Here is a 15,009-nt window from a genome sequence, read left to right as displayed (position 1 = left end):
AGCACCTTATGCACACAGCTAATAAAGATTCAGTAGAATTTCCTTGTTTGTTTACTTTTAATAGTTAGAGCATTGTCAGTGTTACATCTGAGCTACTCTGATTAGGGAGTGCTGCATCCATCAGATTTACAAGTTTGGATTTTTGCTGTCTTGGAAGTTTGTGTTCATGGTATCATTTTCCTTTCCCTCTCCTGCATTCTTGTGCACACAAGCACGCTTTCTATTGAAGGCTTTTTTTTTCAGGTTCTTAAACCCTCAGTTATGCAGGTCATCAGACCTCTCAGTTACCCCTTGTCACCTAGAATTGTGTATGAGGCTTTAGTGCTACAGGACCCATTTTGAGCATCTCTGAGCTGTCTGAAATGTATCTCAAATGTTTGAAGTAACGTTTGTCATTTCTTTATAGAGAAGAGTAGTGGCAATTTTTGACCAACCTGGTTTTTTTCCCAGTCAAAATAAAATAGTGCTTTTCAGAATGTCCATTCAGGCGCTGGTGCAAACCCGTTGACATTAAATGAGAGCCTTTCTTAAGGCTCAGTAGCCTTTAGATCAGAGCAGTGGTATCAATAGTACTTTTAACTTCATTGTTGTTCCTAAAATAACTGTTCAAGGAGCCACCTGTCCATGTTGCAGCAGTACATGATCTATTACTGCACTAAAAGATTTTCTGAATTGGTTTGCTATGGAGAAGTAATTGTTGTTGAAGTCATCTTGCTTCAGGAAGCAGGCTCTTCCTGAAATGCAAATACAAAAATATAAAAAATATTTTTTTTTCTGCTTTGTATCTTTGATAGATTTCAAATATAGTATCTTGGGTTTTTTTGTTTAAAGAAAACTCCCAGTCTTTTTATTGTTTCCCGCAATATATCCCTCAGGATACTTAGCTACAAGCATAGGATGGTTCTTTGCATTGCCAATGAATTAGGAGGATTAAGGAAAACAGTTTTTCAGAAGCTGTAAAACACATGCTAATATTTATTGTTAAAATAAAAAGCATCTGTTGTTTGGCTTGTTCTGGTTAAGGTTCTGTATTTTATTTAAGAAACAATTTCGCACATGTATTTCCCATGCATGGTTGTGCTTTGAAACTTTGAAAACCACTGGCATTTTAGGAACAGACTATTCTTTATTTGTTATGTTCTTATAATGTCCAATAGCAAAAACATTTTCTTCAGTCACAATCTAAGTAAGATTTTGATTTATAATTATATTTGAAAGCATTTTTCGAGTTTCCCTAATTTTCCTATTATAGTATCACTTCAATTGAATCCAAGCTAGACTGTGGTGAAAAAGATATTTTTAAACTTGAGTCTAATAACGTGATAGTGACAGATTATCTAATTTTTGTATGCTGTGTTTTTAATAAATCATAACATACTGGCTCCAAGATTTCTCATGAAACCGAGTATGATGCATTCTTGTTGAAGGTTACTGATGGAATTTCTGCATGTAGCAGAGATTTCATTAGTCTGATTCCTGATAGATGTTTTCTGTTTAAAAAGTCAATTTCTGGTGGAAAGCGTATCTGTATTTGAGCCTCAGAAAAACCACCTGACCTTTGACAGTGTCAGAACAATGGCTCACTGTGCTGATATGGAGAGTGAACTGTCTTCCTGCCTCTTTCCTTGCTTGAGAATAAGTGCTTCTGCCACCCAGTTTTGGGGTTTTTTTCTTTAAGTAGGAAGTTGGAATATGTAGGTAGAAGCACAGTCACAAAAGGTGATTCTGGCAGAGCTTAAATAAAATAAGACTATTTAATGCTTACTACTAGCTGATTAATCATTAACAAAATACCTGAAATAAGATTCCCCTGAGACTTCTCTGGACACCAATTAGCTGCCCACAGACTTAAATGGACCATGAGTTGCTGCTTCATTATGTAAATCTGTAACTGAGATTAAGGTGACATTTTGCTCTCAGCCAGCAGAATATCTATTTTCAGAGACCTGGGTGTTTTAAAAGTTGGAAATTGTGGTCACAGCCAGAAAATGGATCTGTGTGTGTAAGCAGTTGTATTAAGCAGTCTGTATGGAACAGTGTCATCTATGTGGTGCTGGCAAGCAGTAATTTCCTTTCTTTAATCGTTTTAAAAAAAATGAGACATCTGAAGCAGAATTGTGTCATATGTGTGATAGTCTGGATGTTTTTTACAGCATTAGTTTCTGAGGAGGTACAATTTTAATGTCACCAGGTGAGCAGGAAGGGTCCTCACAGGTAATTCCTTCTTAACGTTGTTGGCTTTGTGTCTTGTTCTCTGTCCTAGGGTTCAATGTCGGCCGGAGTGCTGGTGGCAGATCCACGGTGCGGGAGATTAACCGGGATGCTTGTCACTTCCCAGGCTTCCCTGTCCTGCAGTCCCTTCTCCCAAAGCACACTAATGTCCCTGCACTCTATTTCCTCCTCATGGCCCTTTTCCTGCAGCAGCCAGTCACTGAACTGCCTGAAAACCTGCAGGTCAGTGCACCTGTCATCAGCAGCCAGTGTAATCAGGGTGCCAAGGTAGGGATTATCCAGTAAGATGTGAATGCAATTTTGTCTGTCATGAAAGAAAATAATGGATTAACCAGGTCATCTCCTTCTTCTCTGCAGCTGACTCACAGTCATGATATGATGTTTAGTGCTAAGTTCTTTGGGGTGGGAGTATGGAGAAGCCAGCATGCTATGGCTTAGCTGTCACTGGTGTCACACTGATCCATTTTGGGATCAAATGAGAAGCAGATCCCTAGTTCAAGATGGCATGCTGTGGGCATTGAAGGGATCATAATATTTTGCTTGTATTCTTTGGTTGTGAGAAGGGCTTTTTGTGGGTTTTTTTTGTTTGTTTTAAGGAGTGAGCAGTTGCTGTATTAAAGAGAGTTCACGGGTTACAGGCAAAACAAAGTTGCTTTTATTTCAGAAACTCTCTGTGGTTTTATAGGGAGATAACTTGGTTGTTGCTGAAAAATGTTGGTTGTTCTTATTCTGAGCAGATTATTTTGGGCTTTTTTGAAGTAAGTGTGTATAGTATATGATCTCCAGCAGTCCTAGGAAACCCCAGGGTAGTGCTTTATGAAGAAAAGCCATACACACTTCAGATAGACAAGATGCTTATTTAGAATGGGTGCAGTGCTGACATTTGTCAGTGAGAACTGAAAAGTAAAACTTTCAAACCAGAAGGTGTCTGTCTCCTTTCTCAAGAGGAATACTTGACAGCACATTCAGCACTCTGCTACCATGAGGTGGAGGCATGAAACTCACTCCTCTGCCTACAACATCGAAGTACAACACTGTTAAACTGAAACAAAATTCAACTATTAATAGCACTCTTTATGCTAGAGCTGGACATTTGTTTTATTTTTAGTTGATTTAATTATTTAGACTTGCTGAAAAATACAACTTGATTTGTTTGTGTTGTTCATATCTTTTTTTTTCTGTGGGATGTCGTGGGTTTTACTGCTAGATGTGAGTCAACTAAGTTGATAGTGTAGCATGTGTGCTGACAATTCTTTTGTTTCAAAGCACTTGGAAACTTAATGAGAAGTGAGAAGTAATGAGAAGATGAGAGTTGCAGTTTCATTAGCTCATGGTTGAAAGAAATTTTTTTCACTGACATGTGACCTTATGAAGTTTGGTGATAAAATTTGGAGGGTGTAAAACTAATTTTTTATCTACTGCCAAATGAGTGTATTGTATTGGTAATAAAAAGCAATGTACAGTTGCACAGGGGAAAGGGATTATATCATGTCTTCTCTTTCACCTCTTACAGTTTGATTTAGACTCCATTTGGACATTCATATTTGGAGTTCCTGCTTCCTGTGGCACTGTTACCTCCTCAATACACAGTGTTTGCACAGAAGCTGCCTTCTTGTTACTGGGAATGCTGAGGAGCATGCTGAATTCTGTAAGCATAAAAAAAAATTGCTTGTATTTCAGCATAGTGTTATTCAAGTTTTCCACATGGTCAAAAGCCAAATTAGAAAGGTCGAGGTTCTGTTAGTATCATGACAAAATTAGATATAAGTTAGGCTCATAATACTTGGGTGAAAATTGTAACTTTCGTCATTTTTTCTATGTTACTTTTTCCAGTATTTGTAGAAATATTAGTAGCCACAAAATTAACACTGCTTTTTCACAAAAAGGCTAGGCTTTCTGTTTAGCTGCAGTTAAAACAAAACAAGAAAGCAGAGGGATACAATGTCCTTGGCAGAGATAATTAACTTTCTTTCCCGATTAACATCATGAGAGAATGTTTGAGACTCTGTATCCCATCTGCTCAGAGCTACGTGAGTTGCAGATTTCCTTCATGAACCTTCCCCATGTAGAGAAGTCCCTGACTATGAATAGCTCCATGCCAGAGGAAATGAATTTACTGCCAGAGAAATGTGTCATCTTCCCATCTTTGAGTCTAATGGCTAGAGTAGGAAAAGTTGGTTTCTCAGTAGGAAAATTTTGTATTTCCTTAAAGCCAGAATGTGCTATCCGCTGAAAATTGCCTCCTGAAGTGCTTGAAAAGCAGCACCTGTTTGGTTGTCACCTGTTGGGTCATCGTGTGTATGTGATATGCTCTATTGCTTGCATGTTTCTCCCAAGGCAACGTGTCCAGAAGCATCTTCTGTACCTGCTGCAGTGCACGTTCCTGTTGTCACATCTTCTGTCTCTCTGCTGTTGTTTGGTCCTCACCTATTTAGCTACACTTGAGACATGCTTAGAGACATGTGCTGTGTCTTGTGTGCTGTCACCAGGCACGTTGACCTGTGCCATCACGTTTTGGGTTGGCTTCAGTCTGGTCATGTTTGCCAGTATTTCTGAGTCATTACGTGGTAGGGCACGCATTTTAGCTTACAGTCAATGATGTGCTGTAAAGTGTGGTTGGTCTCCTGTTTGAGACATGCTCGACAGCATGTTCTTCCTTTCTGAAGTAAGTATTCTTTGATTGGTGCTGTTTGTGCTAATCTGGTGTTTGTTTCTGAACCCAGCCCTGGCAGTCAGAGGAAGAAGGCTCTTGGCTTCGAGAATACCCAGTCACCCTGATGCAGTTCTTTCGGTATTTGTATCACAATGTACCCGACCTCATTTCCTTGTGGATGAGCCCAGAGTTCCTGTGTGCACTGGCAGCAACAGTGTTTCCTTTCAACATCCGACCTTACTCTGAGATGGTAGGAAATCCAACTGCTTGCTTGTTCTATTTTTCACACGATTGTTGCTTTTGAGGATTTATCAATTACCAGTCATAGCAAGATAAAGCTCTCCTCCCTTTGCAGAAGAGGTCATCGTCAGGGCTGAGCTGGATGCTTTGTACTTGGGTGTGGAACTGAGAGAAGAGTATGTTTAACTGGGGGCAGTTCAACTGGAGGGCAGTTGTCGTGCAGGGACATCAGAAACAGAATTTTAGGGGCAGCAGACAGTTTGCTTGTTTTCTAGTGGACCATTATTTTCAACCATATGAAAAATGTTAGCTCATTTTTGCAAAAGCAAAAGAGACTGAATCAGTCTTCTGCTCTGGAGGATGTGATGAAACCTAAAACCTCTTTTTCCTCACACTTCCCATTTCTGTTTTTGTGGCTTAACCACAAAACAGTGTTCTTGTATTTCCTGAAACTACTGAGTTCAAGCCAGGAGAGGGTGTGAATTCAACTTTGCTTGCATTGCTGTCTGAAGTTTTCTTTGAGCTTAGTGTCATTTGCAAATGATGCTATTTCTAGAATATGAATGGAAAGGAAAAAACCAGATATTGCAGATATTGTTAGCTAACATCTAAAAATAATGGAACGATAATTAGTCTACAGGTTGCCAAATGCTAGAACTATGGAGAGTATGATAAAAAACTTCAGAAAATAACTGGTGGTGTGCTATTGTTTTGTTGTCAATAAAAATGGGAGGCCAGTTTTTAACCTGTGCCTGCTGGTGAGTCTCTCATAAAGACATGCTTTTTTTTTTTCGTTTTTGTTAAACTTGCATTTAAAGTAGATTCTAGGACCTTGCTCTCTCTCTCAAACCAAGTGCCACTTACAAACTGGTGATGCTGATGTGGCATTCACCTGTACAGAGTTTATAGAGGAGCCTTGTGTCTCTGAGCAGGCATTAACTACTAGATCCCTTGAAATTCTGTGTAGCTGCCTGGCAACTTGAGCTCTTTGCTGTTTGAGGGTGCTTCTCACTCCAGATTGGTTTATTTCTACAGTTTTTCTGTTTGCCCAGATGTGTAGCACTAATCAGTGCCTGGTGAAATAGCTGAATCACAGGCAAATTTCTGCAACAAAACATTATAATCTAAATTCAATCTTGAGAGAAGTTTCTTAACTTCTTAAAAGGTCTTTCAGCTTTTCTGAGATTGCTATTAAAAATAGAATATGTATTTGGGCTTCTCTTAATTTCTTGAAAAGACTCTCCTGTTAAAGCAGACCAAATGTTCAAAATATTTGGTTACTTGACATGTAAGCTGGCAATGCAAGAAGCCTGTTGAGGGAAATCATATTGTCTTCTCTTTCATTTAAGGAAAGGAGTTGCATAAAAAGTCAGTCTTCTGGATTTGACAGCTTTCATTACTGTTTGTGCTTTTGTTACAGTCCTCTTTAAGAGCTAGCCTTTCAAAGGTTTCTGTTCATCAGAAATGGGAAAGCTGTGGAGACCCTTTTTTTTTTTCTTCTTCTTTTAGAGATTTTTGGGAAACCGGCTTACCCATAACTGCACTCTGATGAAGGTATTGTATTAAAAGAAAAAAAAAAAGGCTCAGTTCCTTTTTTGGTTTATGTTATGTAAGCTTGATGGCCTTTTTTAGTTGGCTTCTGTCTTGATTTTATTTTAACTGCTTTAGTTAATAACTTTTTCAAAACTTTTTTTTCCTTTTTTTGGTTTTTTTTGTTTTTTATTTTTATTTTTTTTTGCAATGAGCATTTATTTTTGCCAAGTATCTAAAAATTGCCCAATTAATTCTGTTGGTCAGGGAGCATGAAATGTAACTCATGCCAGATCATCGTTTGCCTTGGGAATCCAAAACTGGATGTTCCCATACTGGGGAACTGATCCTGAACATCATAATTTTCTAAAAAGGCTTCATAAGAAGCAAAATGTGAAGTGAAATACCCTTAGAAAGACAAGTGAAGAATAGAGAAGTGAAGAAACTGCCATTAATTAGCTGATCTCTACAGTTTTAACATGCTGGTTTTTACAGGTCACTGATCTCGATGATGAAGCTGGGTCCCCAGCTGAAGAGTTTAAAGCCTTTGCAACTGATTCTGGCATGAACAGGAGCCAATCAGAATATTGCAATGTGGGCACCAAGACCTACCTGACCAACCACCCTGCCAAGAAGTTTGTGTTTGACTTCATGCGTGTGATGATCATTGATAACCTGTGTCTCACACCAGCCAGCAAACAGACTCCACTGGTAGACCTGCTGCTTGAGGTAGAGTTTCTTTAGGGTTTGTGTTTTGGTTTGGTTTTGTTATTTGAGCTTAGTTGTGACACCTTATTTCCCTAAAATGGTTTTTTTTCTGTTGCCTTACAAAGTTAGGCTAGTGATGACCTAAGATTCAGTGGAATTGTCATTAAATAAGAATGGAAAAGAAACCAAACGCTAGTGTTTCGTGAAGAGTAGTTTGTTCAGCTTTCTTTAATGGCTTAGAAAACCAGCCTGTGAAGTTGTAGCTTTCCTCAAGTTTTATTTTTGTGGAGTATGATTCAGTGGTTAAACATCTTTCCAACCATGACACCTGTATTGACTTTGAAAATATAAAACCCCTGCAGAAATATTAGGGTTTCTGTTCTGTTCGTATTAGATAAAAAGAAATTGTGCCATAGATAGTGCCAGTTAGATAAAAAGACATATGGGGCCATATACTATAAAACCCTCACAAAATAACTGTTACCTTGCTATAAATCAACTTCTAAAGTTTGTAACACTTGAAGAAAGCATTATATCCTGCTAATGGTGAGGCAGGGAGGTGAGGAGTTCAGTTACTATTTAACTGCCTACTCCTTCAGACAGTACATTTTGAAATGTTCACTTCACATCACTTCTCATTCTCCTTGACCTACCTGTTAGTTACCTCATCTTACATGTTGCTGAGTCTCCCTGATTTTTTTTGAAAGCTGCAGAAATTTTGGCCCATGCTTGCATGTTTATATATTTCCTAACAATTCCCTAGTGCAGTTGGGCACTTCTTTGCTGTCACAAAGCAAAAGCAAATGAAATGTCAGAAGCTGTCAGTTATCCACAGACACTGGGAGGCATATTTGAGACCATGTTCAAGTGGCTGCAGTTCTTTACAGATCTTTTAACTTGTTATCACTTGTCAGTGTTACTGGCCCTTAGCATAAATAGGATTGGGTAGGTACACACTGCTAAACTTACTGTTATTTCTCTTTCTACAACTTAAACGTTTGATCTGTCCCATTTACTCCTTGTTTACTGAAGGAACTGACTTGTGTCAACTGAGGAGATCACAGGTTGACCATATGTTTGTAGTGGGGTGTTTAATGCACCTTTTCAGAATGTGTTCTTTTCTAGTTCCTCTTATGGCAGAAGATAAATTTCCTGGATTTAAACAGGGATAATGCCTACTCTGCAAGACTGCATGCAGCCGATATATACCTGACGTGCATGCTTTAATTTTTGATAAAGCCAAAACTTTTTATTTAAGACAGAATGTTAAGAGAAAAAAAAAGTAGTTCATGGGAACTGAGAGAAAAGGAAACCACCTAGAACACTCTCCCTCTCACTCTTTTTTGCTCAGAGATATGAATTGTCTTAATATTATTTTAATATCTTTTTTAGGCTTCTCCTGAAAGATCAACACGAACACAGCAGAAAGAGTTTCAGACATATGTTTTGGATGGAGTGATGGACCACCTACTTGCAGCTGATGTTTTATTGGGTAATATAGCAAATTTTAATAATCAAGCTATTGAGTTGGACACCAGGTTTCGATTCTGTGACTTTCTCTTTTTTGGTGTTCTGTTTTGTTGCAATTTGATGGTTTTAATTTTTTCCCCTGCCCTTTCCTTTGCTTTGATGTGTACATGGTGTTGATGTGCTTGCATATTCCCCCCCTACCTTGATTGTCCCAAAGCTGTAAAATAGGTTATTCACAAAAACTACATGGCTTAGGGGGCCCAGTCACATTTCCTGGTGGCTTGCTGGACTTCCCAGGGGCTCTTGGGCTGCTCTGCCTCCATCCCAGGTGTCATGAGGGACTCTGTGCATTTCTGTTCAAACTTGCTTGTAAGGCTCCCCATGTCTTGCCACAGCATGCACACCATCGTTTGGGTACAGTGCATTAATAAGTGCAGAATCATGTTTTTAAAATCCAGAATCATTTTTTTTAAAGATAGGATGAAAGTCCAGAATTGTGGTTGCTTACATCAAAGGGAAAACCTATTGTAGTGAAACCATGAGGTTTTAGCTTTCATTGACTGAATCTTTCTCTTTTATGGAAGTCTAGAAAGCATAAACTAATATGAATGTATTTATGCAGATAGGGATTTTTGATAAATGTAGAAAACTTTGGGTTTTTTTTACCTAGGTGAAGATGCATCTCTGCCTATAACGAGTGGAGGAAGTTACCAAGTGCTGGTGAACAACGTGTTTTATTTTACACAGCGTGTGGTAGATAAGCTCTGGCAGGGCATGTTCAACAAAGAATCCAAGCTTCTTGTGGACTTCATAATCCAGCTTATTGCACAGGTAACAGGGCTGTTGTATTACCCAGCCTGAAAAACTATTTTTGCAGGTTCTGTTGAAGTGCATGGAGTGATGTCACTAAACAGTCTGCTAGTGATACACGTTTGGGTCAGCACAGAAATGTGCTTTTCTCTCTCAGGCTCACTCTCTCTTTACTGAGCTTTCTTAGGACAACTCTCTGTGGAGAGCAATTAAGAACTCTCTCAGATCACATTATTTTTTAGAAATCCCCCAAAATAAACAATGAAGTATGCTTTGCATGAATTTTGAGAAGCTCCCTAAATTTACCTTGACATTTTTGGAAGGCTTCCTCACACACTTTACTGGAGATTGTTAGAAGACTTACTGTTAGAAATCAATAGCATCTTTATAGATGTTAAAATTCTAAGTGTTTAATCATTAATGTCATTTCAATCCTTGAAATTCACAGAATTGATACTTACAGTAAAATGCTAGTTTTGGAAAATGAGCTTGGGTCAATTCAAGGGAAGACTGTGTGCCAGTAAAATGAGTTGCTTCTACTTCTCATCATGTTTTTTTTTACTTCCCATCAGTCAAAAAGAAGATCTCAGGGACTCTCACTGGATGCCATTTATCACTGCCTGAACAGAACCATCCTGTATCAGTTCTCAAGAGCGCACAAAACTGTTCCTCAGCAAGTGGCTCTCCTTGATTCCCTAAGGGTCCTTACTGTGAACAGGAACTTAATTCTGGGACCTGGAAACCATGATCAGGAGTTTATCAGCTGCCTAGCTCACTGCTTGATTAATCTTCACGTGGGAAGGTAAATATCTCAGGCAGAAGTGCATTCCAACCTCTTTAAAATAACCTCTTTTTTTACTCACCTTGCAAATAAGTCAGCAAATTTTGGAGGACTGTTCATAATTTTCCAGCCAATAAGTTGCAAGCAAGCTTAAGAGATTCATTTTGAGACAAAATTAGGTTTGAAAGTCCTGGAAATGGAGAACATTTTTATCTCCTTTTGCAGAGGTATTTTAAATATTGACAACTGTGTTTATCCAACTATTCTGTTGTTAACCTTTTATAAATCAAAATGTTTTCAAGATAGAAGGAGACACTGGTGCTAGGTAATTAATAGTCAGAGGGTCCTGTCACTAGGTTTATTTTCTGTTGAATCATTTCATACAAGTTAAATATCTTGGCATTTCTTCTGTGTAGCATTAAGGCCAGTCATGCATTAAATCAGGTGTTTGTGACAAATGCTGTAGGCACCCACTTTCCTGCATTGCTGCAAATACCAGCCTGGCATTTTCATTTGATCTTTCCAAGAAGATGCACAACCCGTGTTTCTTCCAAAGACACTTGGCAACAGTCATCAAACCCCAGTGTTCTTCATTTCTGCCCTCATCTGTTTTGTGTTTCTTCAAATACGACCATCTTCCTGTACTGACACCAGTATCCATGGCACATCGTCTTTTCAGAAACCTTCAGTTCAGCTTGTGACCACAGATTGTCAGAACTCAAATGGACAGAAGGGGAGATGCTTTGCTGTAGTAGTGTGTATTAATCTTTGTGAATCTGATACACAATCAAATGCTTTATCTTGGCTTGGGTTTTTGTGTCTTTTTATTCTGATGGTTGTTAATCCATTGTGTGTTTGTAGCAATGTTGATGGGTTTGGATTGGAAGCAGAAGCCAGGATGACAACTTGGCACATTATGATCCCCTCTGATATAGAACCAGATGGAGTCTACAATCAAGATGTCAGTGAAGGTAATCTGAGAATGACAAAGCCACAGATGTCTCATAATGCCACTTCTGTATTGTCAGATTTGGGGCAGGTGGTTGTGGTATGTGTATGTTACCCAGTTACTCTCTGGAGGGGCATGGGGGCTGCATGTGTATTAAAATACATAAAAGATAGATGAAAAGACTCTTTGAAATAGATAGACACGCTGAGGATAAATTACTGTTTTGTTAAAATAGTAAGAGTTCTTCATTGTTTTCTGGACATGCTCCAGAATTAGAAATACAGTTTTATATGCACTGTTTTAAATGCAATAGAAGTGGCTCATTTTAAGGTAAGAAATATATGGTATAAACTATACAATTACTATTTGGTGGCATGCTTACAATCTTTCACTCAAAGTAAATTTATAAACTAGCTGTGGTAGAAAGTATTCAGTGATTCTTAATTGTGTGTATTTAATACTTATGGAGGTACTTAGGCACACATTATATGTAAAAATGCTGAAGCATAATATATGTATAGAATTATGTATATATGTATATATTTAGAGACACACACTCTTATAAGGTTTTTTTCAGTTTCATTTTATTAATAGATGGGTGTGGGAGATGAGTCACAATTAATCAGAGCCAATGTTTCAAATTCACAGAGAAAAAACTGTCAAAATTACTTGTTAGGTGCTTTCTGATAGCATACATAAAGGCAAAAAAGGCATTCTGGCCAAAGGCATTTCCCACATCATGCAACTACCTGTAATCACAGAAATTACTCATTTCACTACTGTAAAAACACCAATTCTATGAGCACTGCAGAGAGCTTGCTATTTGTGATCTTGTACTTATGCAGGTCGCCAGCTTCTTTTAAAAGCCATAAACAGAGTATGGACAGAGCTGATCCACAGTAAAAAACAGGTTTTGGAAGAAGTTTTCAAAGTGACACTGCCTGTCAATGATCGTGGCCAAGTGGATATAACTGTTGCCAGACCTTTCATTGAGGAAGCGAGTTTAAAGTGTTGGCAAAATCATTTGGGTAAGTCCTGACTGAGGATTTGTCTGTTCTGAAGGGTGGATTTCCTCAGAATGAGCTGTACGCACTGGATGTATTAATATAGGCTTAAGATTTTGTAGTTGTAAATACTCTATAAACTGCCACTGTGTAACATAGAATCCTTCAGAAACTGGACCACAAACAGGATATTTTTACACTCCAGTGCACAGGGCCCTCTGTGAGTCAGCAAATAACATATTGTGGATTACAGTGGTACAGGCTTTGGGCTCCCCTCCATGAACCCTTGGATTGGGGTGACCTCTGTTACCATTCCCAGGATTAGATGTGCTAGGCAGGAAGGGGGATCCTCTTGAGCATGCCTGGGTGCAACCTGCAAGCTCTTGGTCTGGTGATGAGATGGGAAGTGGGTGGCTGAGCAGTCCTTCTCTAACAGCAGTGATGCTGTGACTAATTCTTGGCTGGGAAATCTTTTCAGCATAGAAAGCAGTTCTGCAGGAAAAGGAACTGGGAATCCTGGTGGACAACAAGTTACAGACAAGTTAGCTCTGCATCCATCTAATAAAAATCAACTGATGCTTGAGCAGTTGTTTAGAGTTTAGAAGCAGAAATTACGATTCCACAGATGTAACTCATTTGATGATTTCACAGTTCTGAAGTAATTGAGGTTAACCTGGATGTACAGAAAACATTTGGAAACCTGGAATACTTGTTTTTGCGTTTCTGTGTGTTCCTGGCTGATGTTTGCTCAGGTTTCCAATATCTCCCTGATGGCCAGTGTATTTGCAGAAATAGTTTGAATACAGCTACACCTTTTTGAAGCAACAGAAAAGGTCATTCTATCTAAAAAAACAAGTCTAATGGGATGAGGGGGGAAAAAACCTTCTAAAAAGTACTCCCAACGCTTCGTTTTTCAGCTCATGAGAAAAAATGCATCAGTAGAGGAGAGGCTTTGGTTCCAACCACACAGTCAAAACTTTCACGAGTCAGCAGTGGATTTGGCCTCTCTAAACTGACTGGTTCCAGGAGAAACCGCAAGGAGAGTGGGCTGAGTAAACACAACCTCTCTACACAGGTAATTTCTGTCAAGTAATAACATGCAGTCTAAAATCCAGCAATGTATGTTCAGGATTTGTGGTAAATATCCCAAAGTGGGGTATCTTGCAGAGTGTAAAGTATTATCTTGTGCTTGGTTTTCTTTCCCTTTTTTGACTATCTAGACTGGGCATCTTTCTTCTGTGTGTTCTAATTTAGTAGGTCCATCTGCTTATCTAACATTAAGCCAAGAGTTAACCCTTCATTGTGGGTGAGACTGCTCAGCTCCTTCTGGTTCATGACTGTGATGGTCTGGGTCTTAAGTTCAGTTGGCAATACTGCACTGAAATGGAAGCTGTGATACAGATGTTGGTTCTTTTTTCCATCCTGCCCTCAAGGTGGAAAGAGGTTTAGAAGTTTTGTGGGAAAATATGTTGCTAGTTCTCTTTCTGAGCTGAAAATTAGTCAGTGACTTTGAGAAATTAATGAATTCTCATGGTCTCAATCCTTTTTCTGGTGAGCAGGCATACAATGAAAGGGAAAGGGAAGAATTTAACAAATGGAGCTGACAGGAGCTGTTCCTGGTTGTATCAGGAGAGGAAGCAAAAAGTGAAAACAGAGATACCATGGAACAAAGGAGGGATGAGTGTCCTGAGGATTAGGCACATTCCACAAAACATTACTTATGAGGAAGAAAGGAAAAATAGTCTTTGTCAGTGCCAATCTTTGGCTGTTTGGGAATGTTCCGAATGTTTATTTTAAGGAACTGTTATTTGTGAGCAAGTTTAGCAAGGTGATGTATTCACAGGCTTTTCATTCAAAGTTTTGTTTATAAAGTGTTATTCTGTTTGTCACCTTTGTCTTAGGAAATTTCCCAGTGGATGTTTACCCACATTGCAGTGGTTCGGGACCTGGTTGATATGCAGTATAAAGAATACCAGGAGGTATGGATGGCTTGCAGTTTTAATTACCTGACACTCATACTTTGGCCTGTATATCAATTGGCATAACCTACAGGTTATGCCAATATCATTTCTCATTATGAGGCTCGTGAAATATTGGTTCTCATAGGTGAAATGCTTGGATGTTTGCATAAAGTTGTTTTTTTTAAGGGGTTTTTAGATAAAATCAAATAAAAGAGGAAATCATTTTGATCTGGTTGTAGATGAAAACTCTTGTAGCAATATCACATGTTAAATCTGAATTTTTTTAAGGAAGCTTAAATTCTTTAGAAGTGTAAAAAAACCAAAGCAGAGAACAAAAGGAAATTGGAAATACACTCTTTCAAAAGCATTGTAGAAAAACTTAGAGGAAATGTGGAGAAGCATTGTGCCTAAGTGCTATTTTCATAGTAACACAAAGAAAATTTAATGGTTTCATGCAGTAATAGAAAGTGGCTGGTCTGTGCCTTCCAGAATAAAATTATTTCACCCTGTGGTGTCTGCCAAACGTTCCCAAAGACATTTGGTTCAAACTGGTTGCTGAACTATGTGCTATAAATCTTAAGAAATAACTTCTGAGAGAAAGAGGTCGTTCAAAGCAATTTGTTAAAAAAACACGAGCAACCACCCAACTCTGCTTCATTGAACCTGTCTCT

The 15,009-nt window shown here is 38.6% G+C and overlaps 1 protein-coding gene across 7 annotated transcripts in view; it reads left to right on the top strand.

The window, feature by feature from the left end:
• The window catches only part of WDFY3 (WD repeat and FYVE domain containing 3), a 120,611-nt gene that overhangs the window by 81,338 nt on the left and 24,264 nt on the right, over window positions 1-15,009 (top strand). For 3 of the 7 annotated variants that reach the window (XM_088164100.1, XM_088164099.1, XM_088164097.1), the window contains 12 exons: window positions 2,264-2,499; window positions 3,746-3,880; window positions 4,956-5,135; window positions 6,635-6,679; window positions 7,151-7,384; window positions 8,756-8,855; window positions 9,504-9,664; window positions 10,216-10,445; window positions 11,286-11,395; window positions 12,219-12,401; window positions 13,295-13,452; window positions 14,279-14,356. In XM_088164100.1, the coding sequence (XP_088020226.1) occupies window positions 2,264-2,499; window positions 3,746-3,880; window positions 4,956-5,135; window positions 6,635-6,679; window positions 7,151-7,384; window positions 8,756-8,855; window positions 9,504-9,664; window positions 10,216-10,445; window positions 11,286-11,395; window positions 12,219-12,401; window positions 13,295-13,452; window positions 14,279-14,356 (1,850 nt within the window). The remainder of the gene's footprint in view (window positions 1-2,263; window positions 2,500-3,745; window positions 3,881-4,955; window positions 5,136-6,634; window positions 6,680-7,150; window positions 7,385-8,755; window positions 8,856-9,503; window positions 9,665-10,215; window positions 10,446-11,285; window positions 11,396-12,218; window positions 12,402-13,294; window positions 13,453-14,278; window positions 14,357-15,009) is intronic. The other 4 variants (XM_014878964.2, XM_014878963.2, XM_014878961.2 and 1 more) reach the window with 2 other exon arrangements.

Source organism: Sturnus vulgaris, chromosome 4 (assembly GCF_052056855.1).
Source record: "Sturnus vulgaris isolate bStuVul1 chromosome 4, bStuVul1.hap1, whole genome shotgun sequence".
Classification (NCBI taxonomy): Eukaryota; Metazoa; Chordata; class Aves; order Passeriformes; family Sturnidae; genus Sturnus; species Sturnus vulgaris.
Note: the sequence above shows the minus strand (reverse complement) of the source record. Positions and strands in the feature narration are given on the sequence as shown.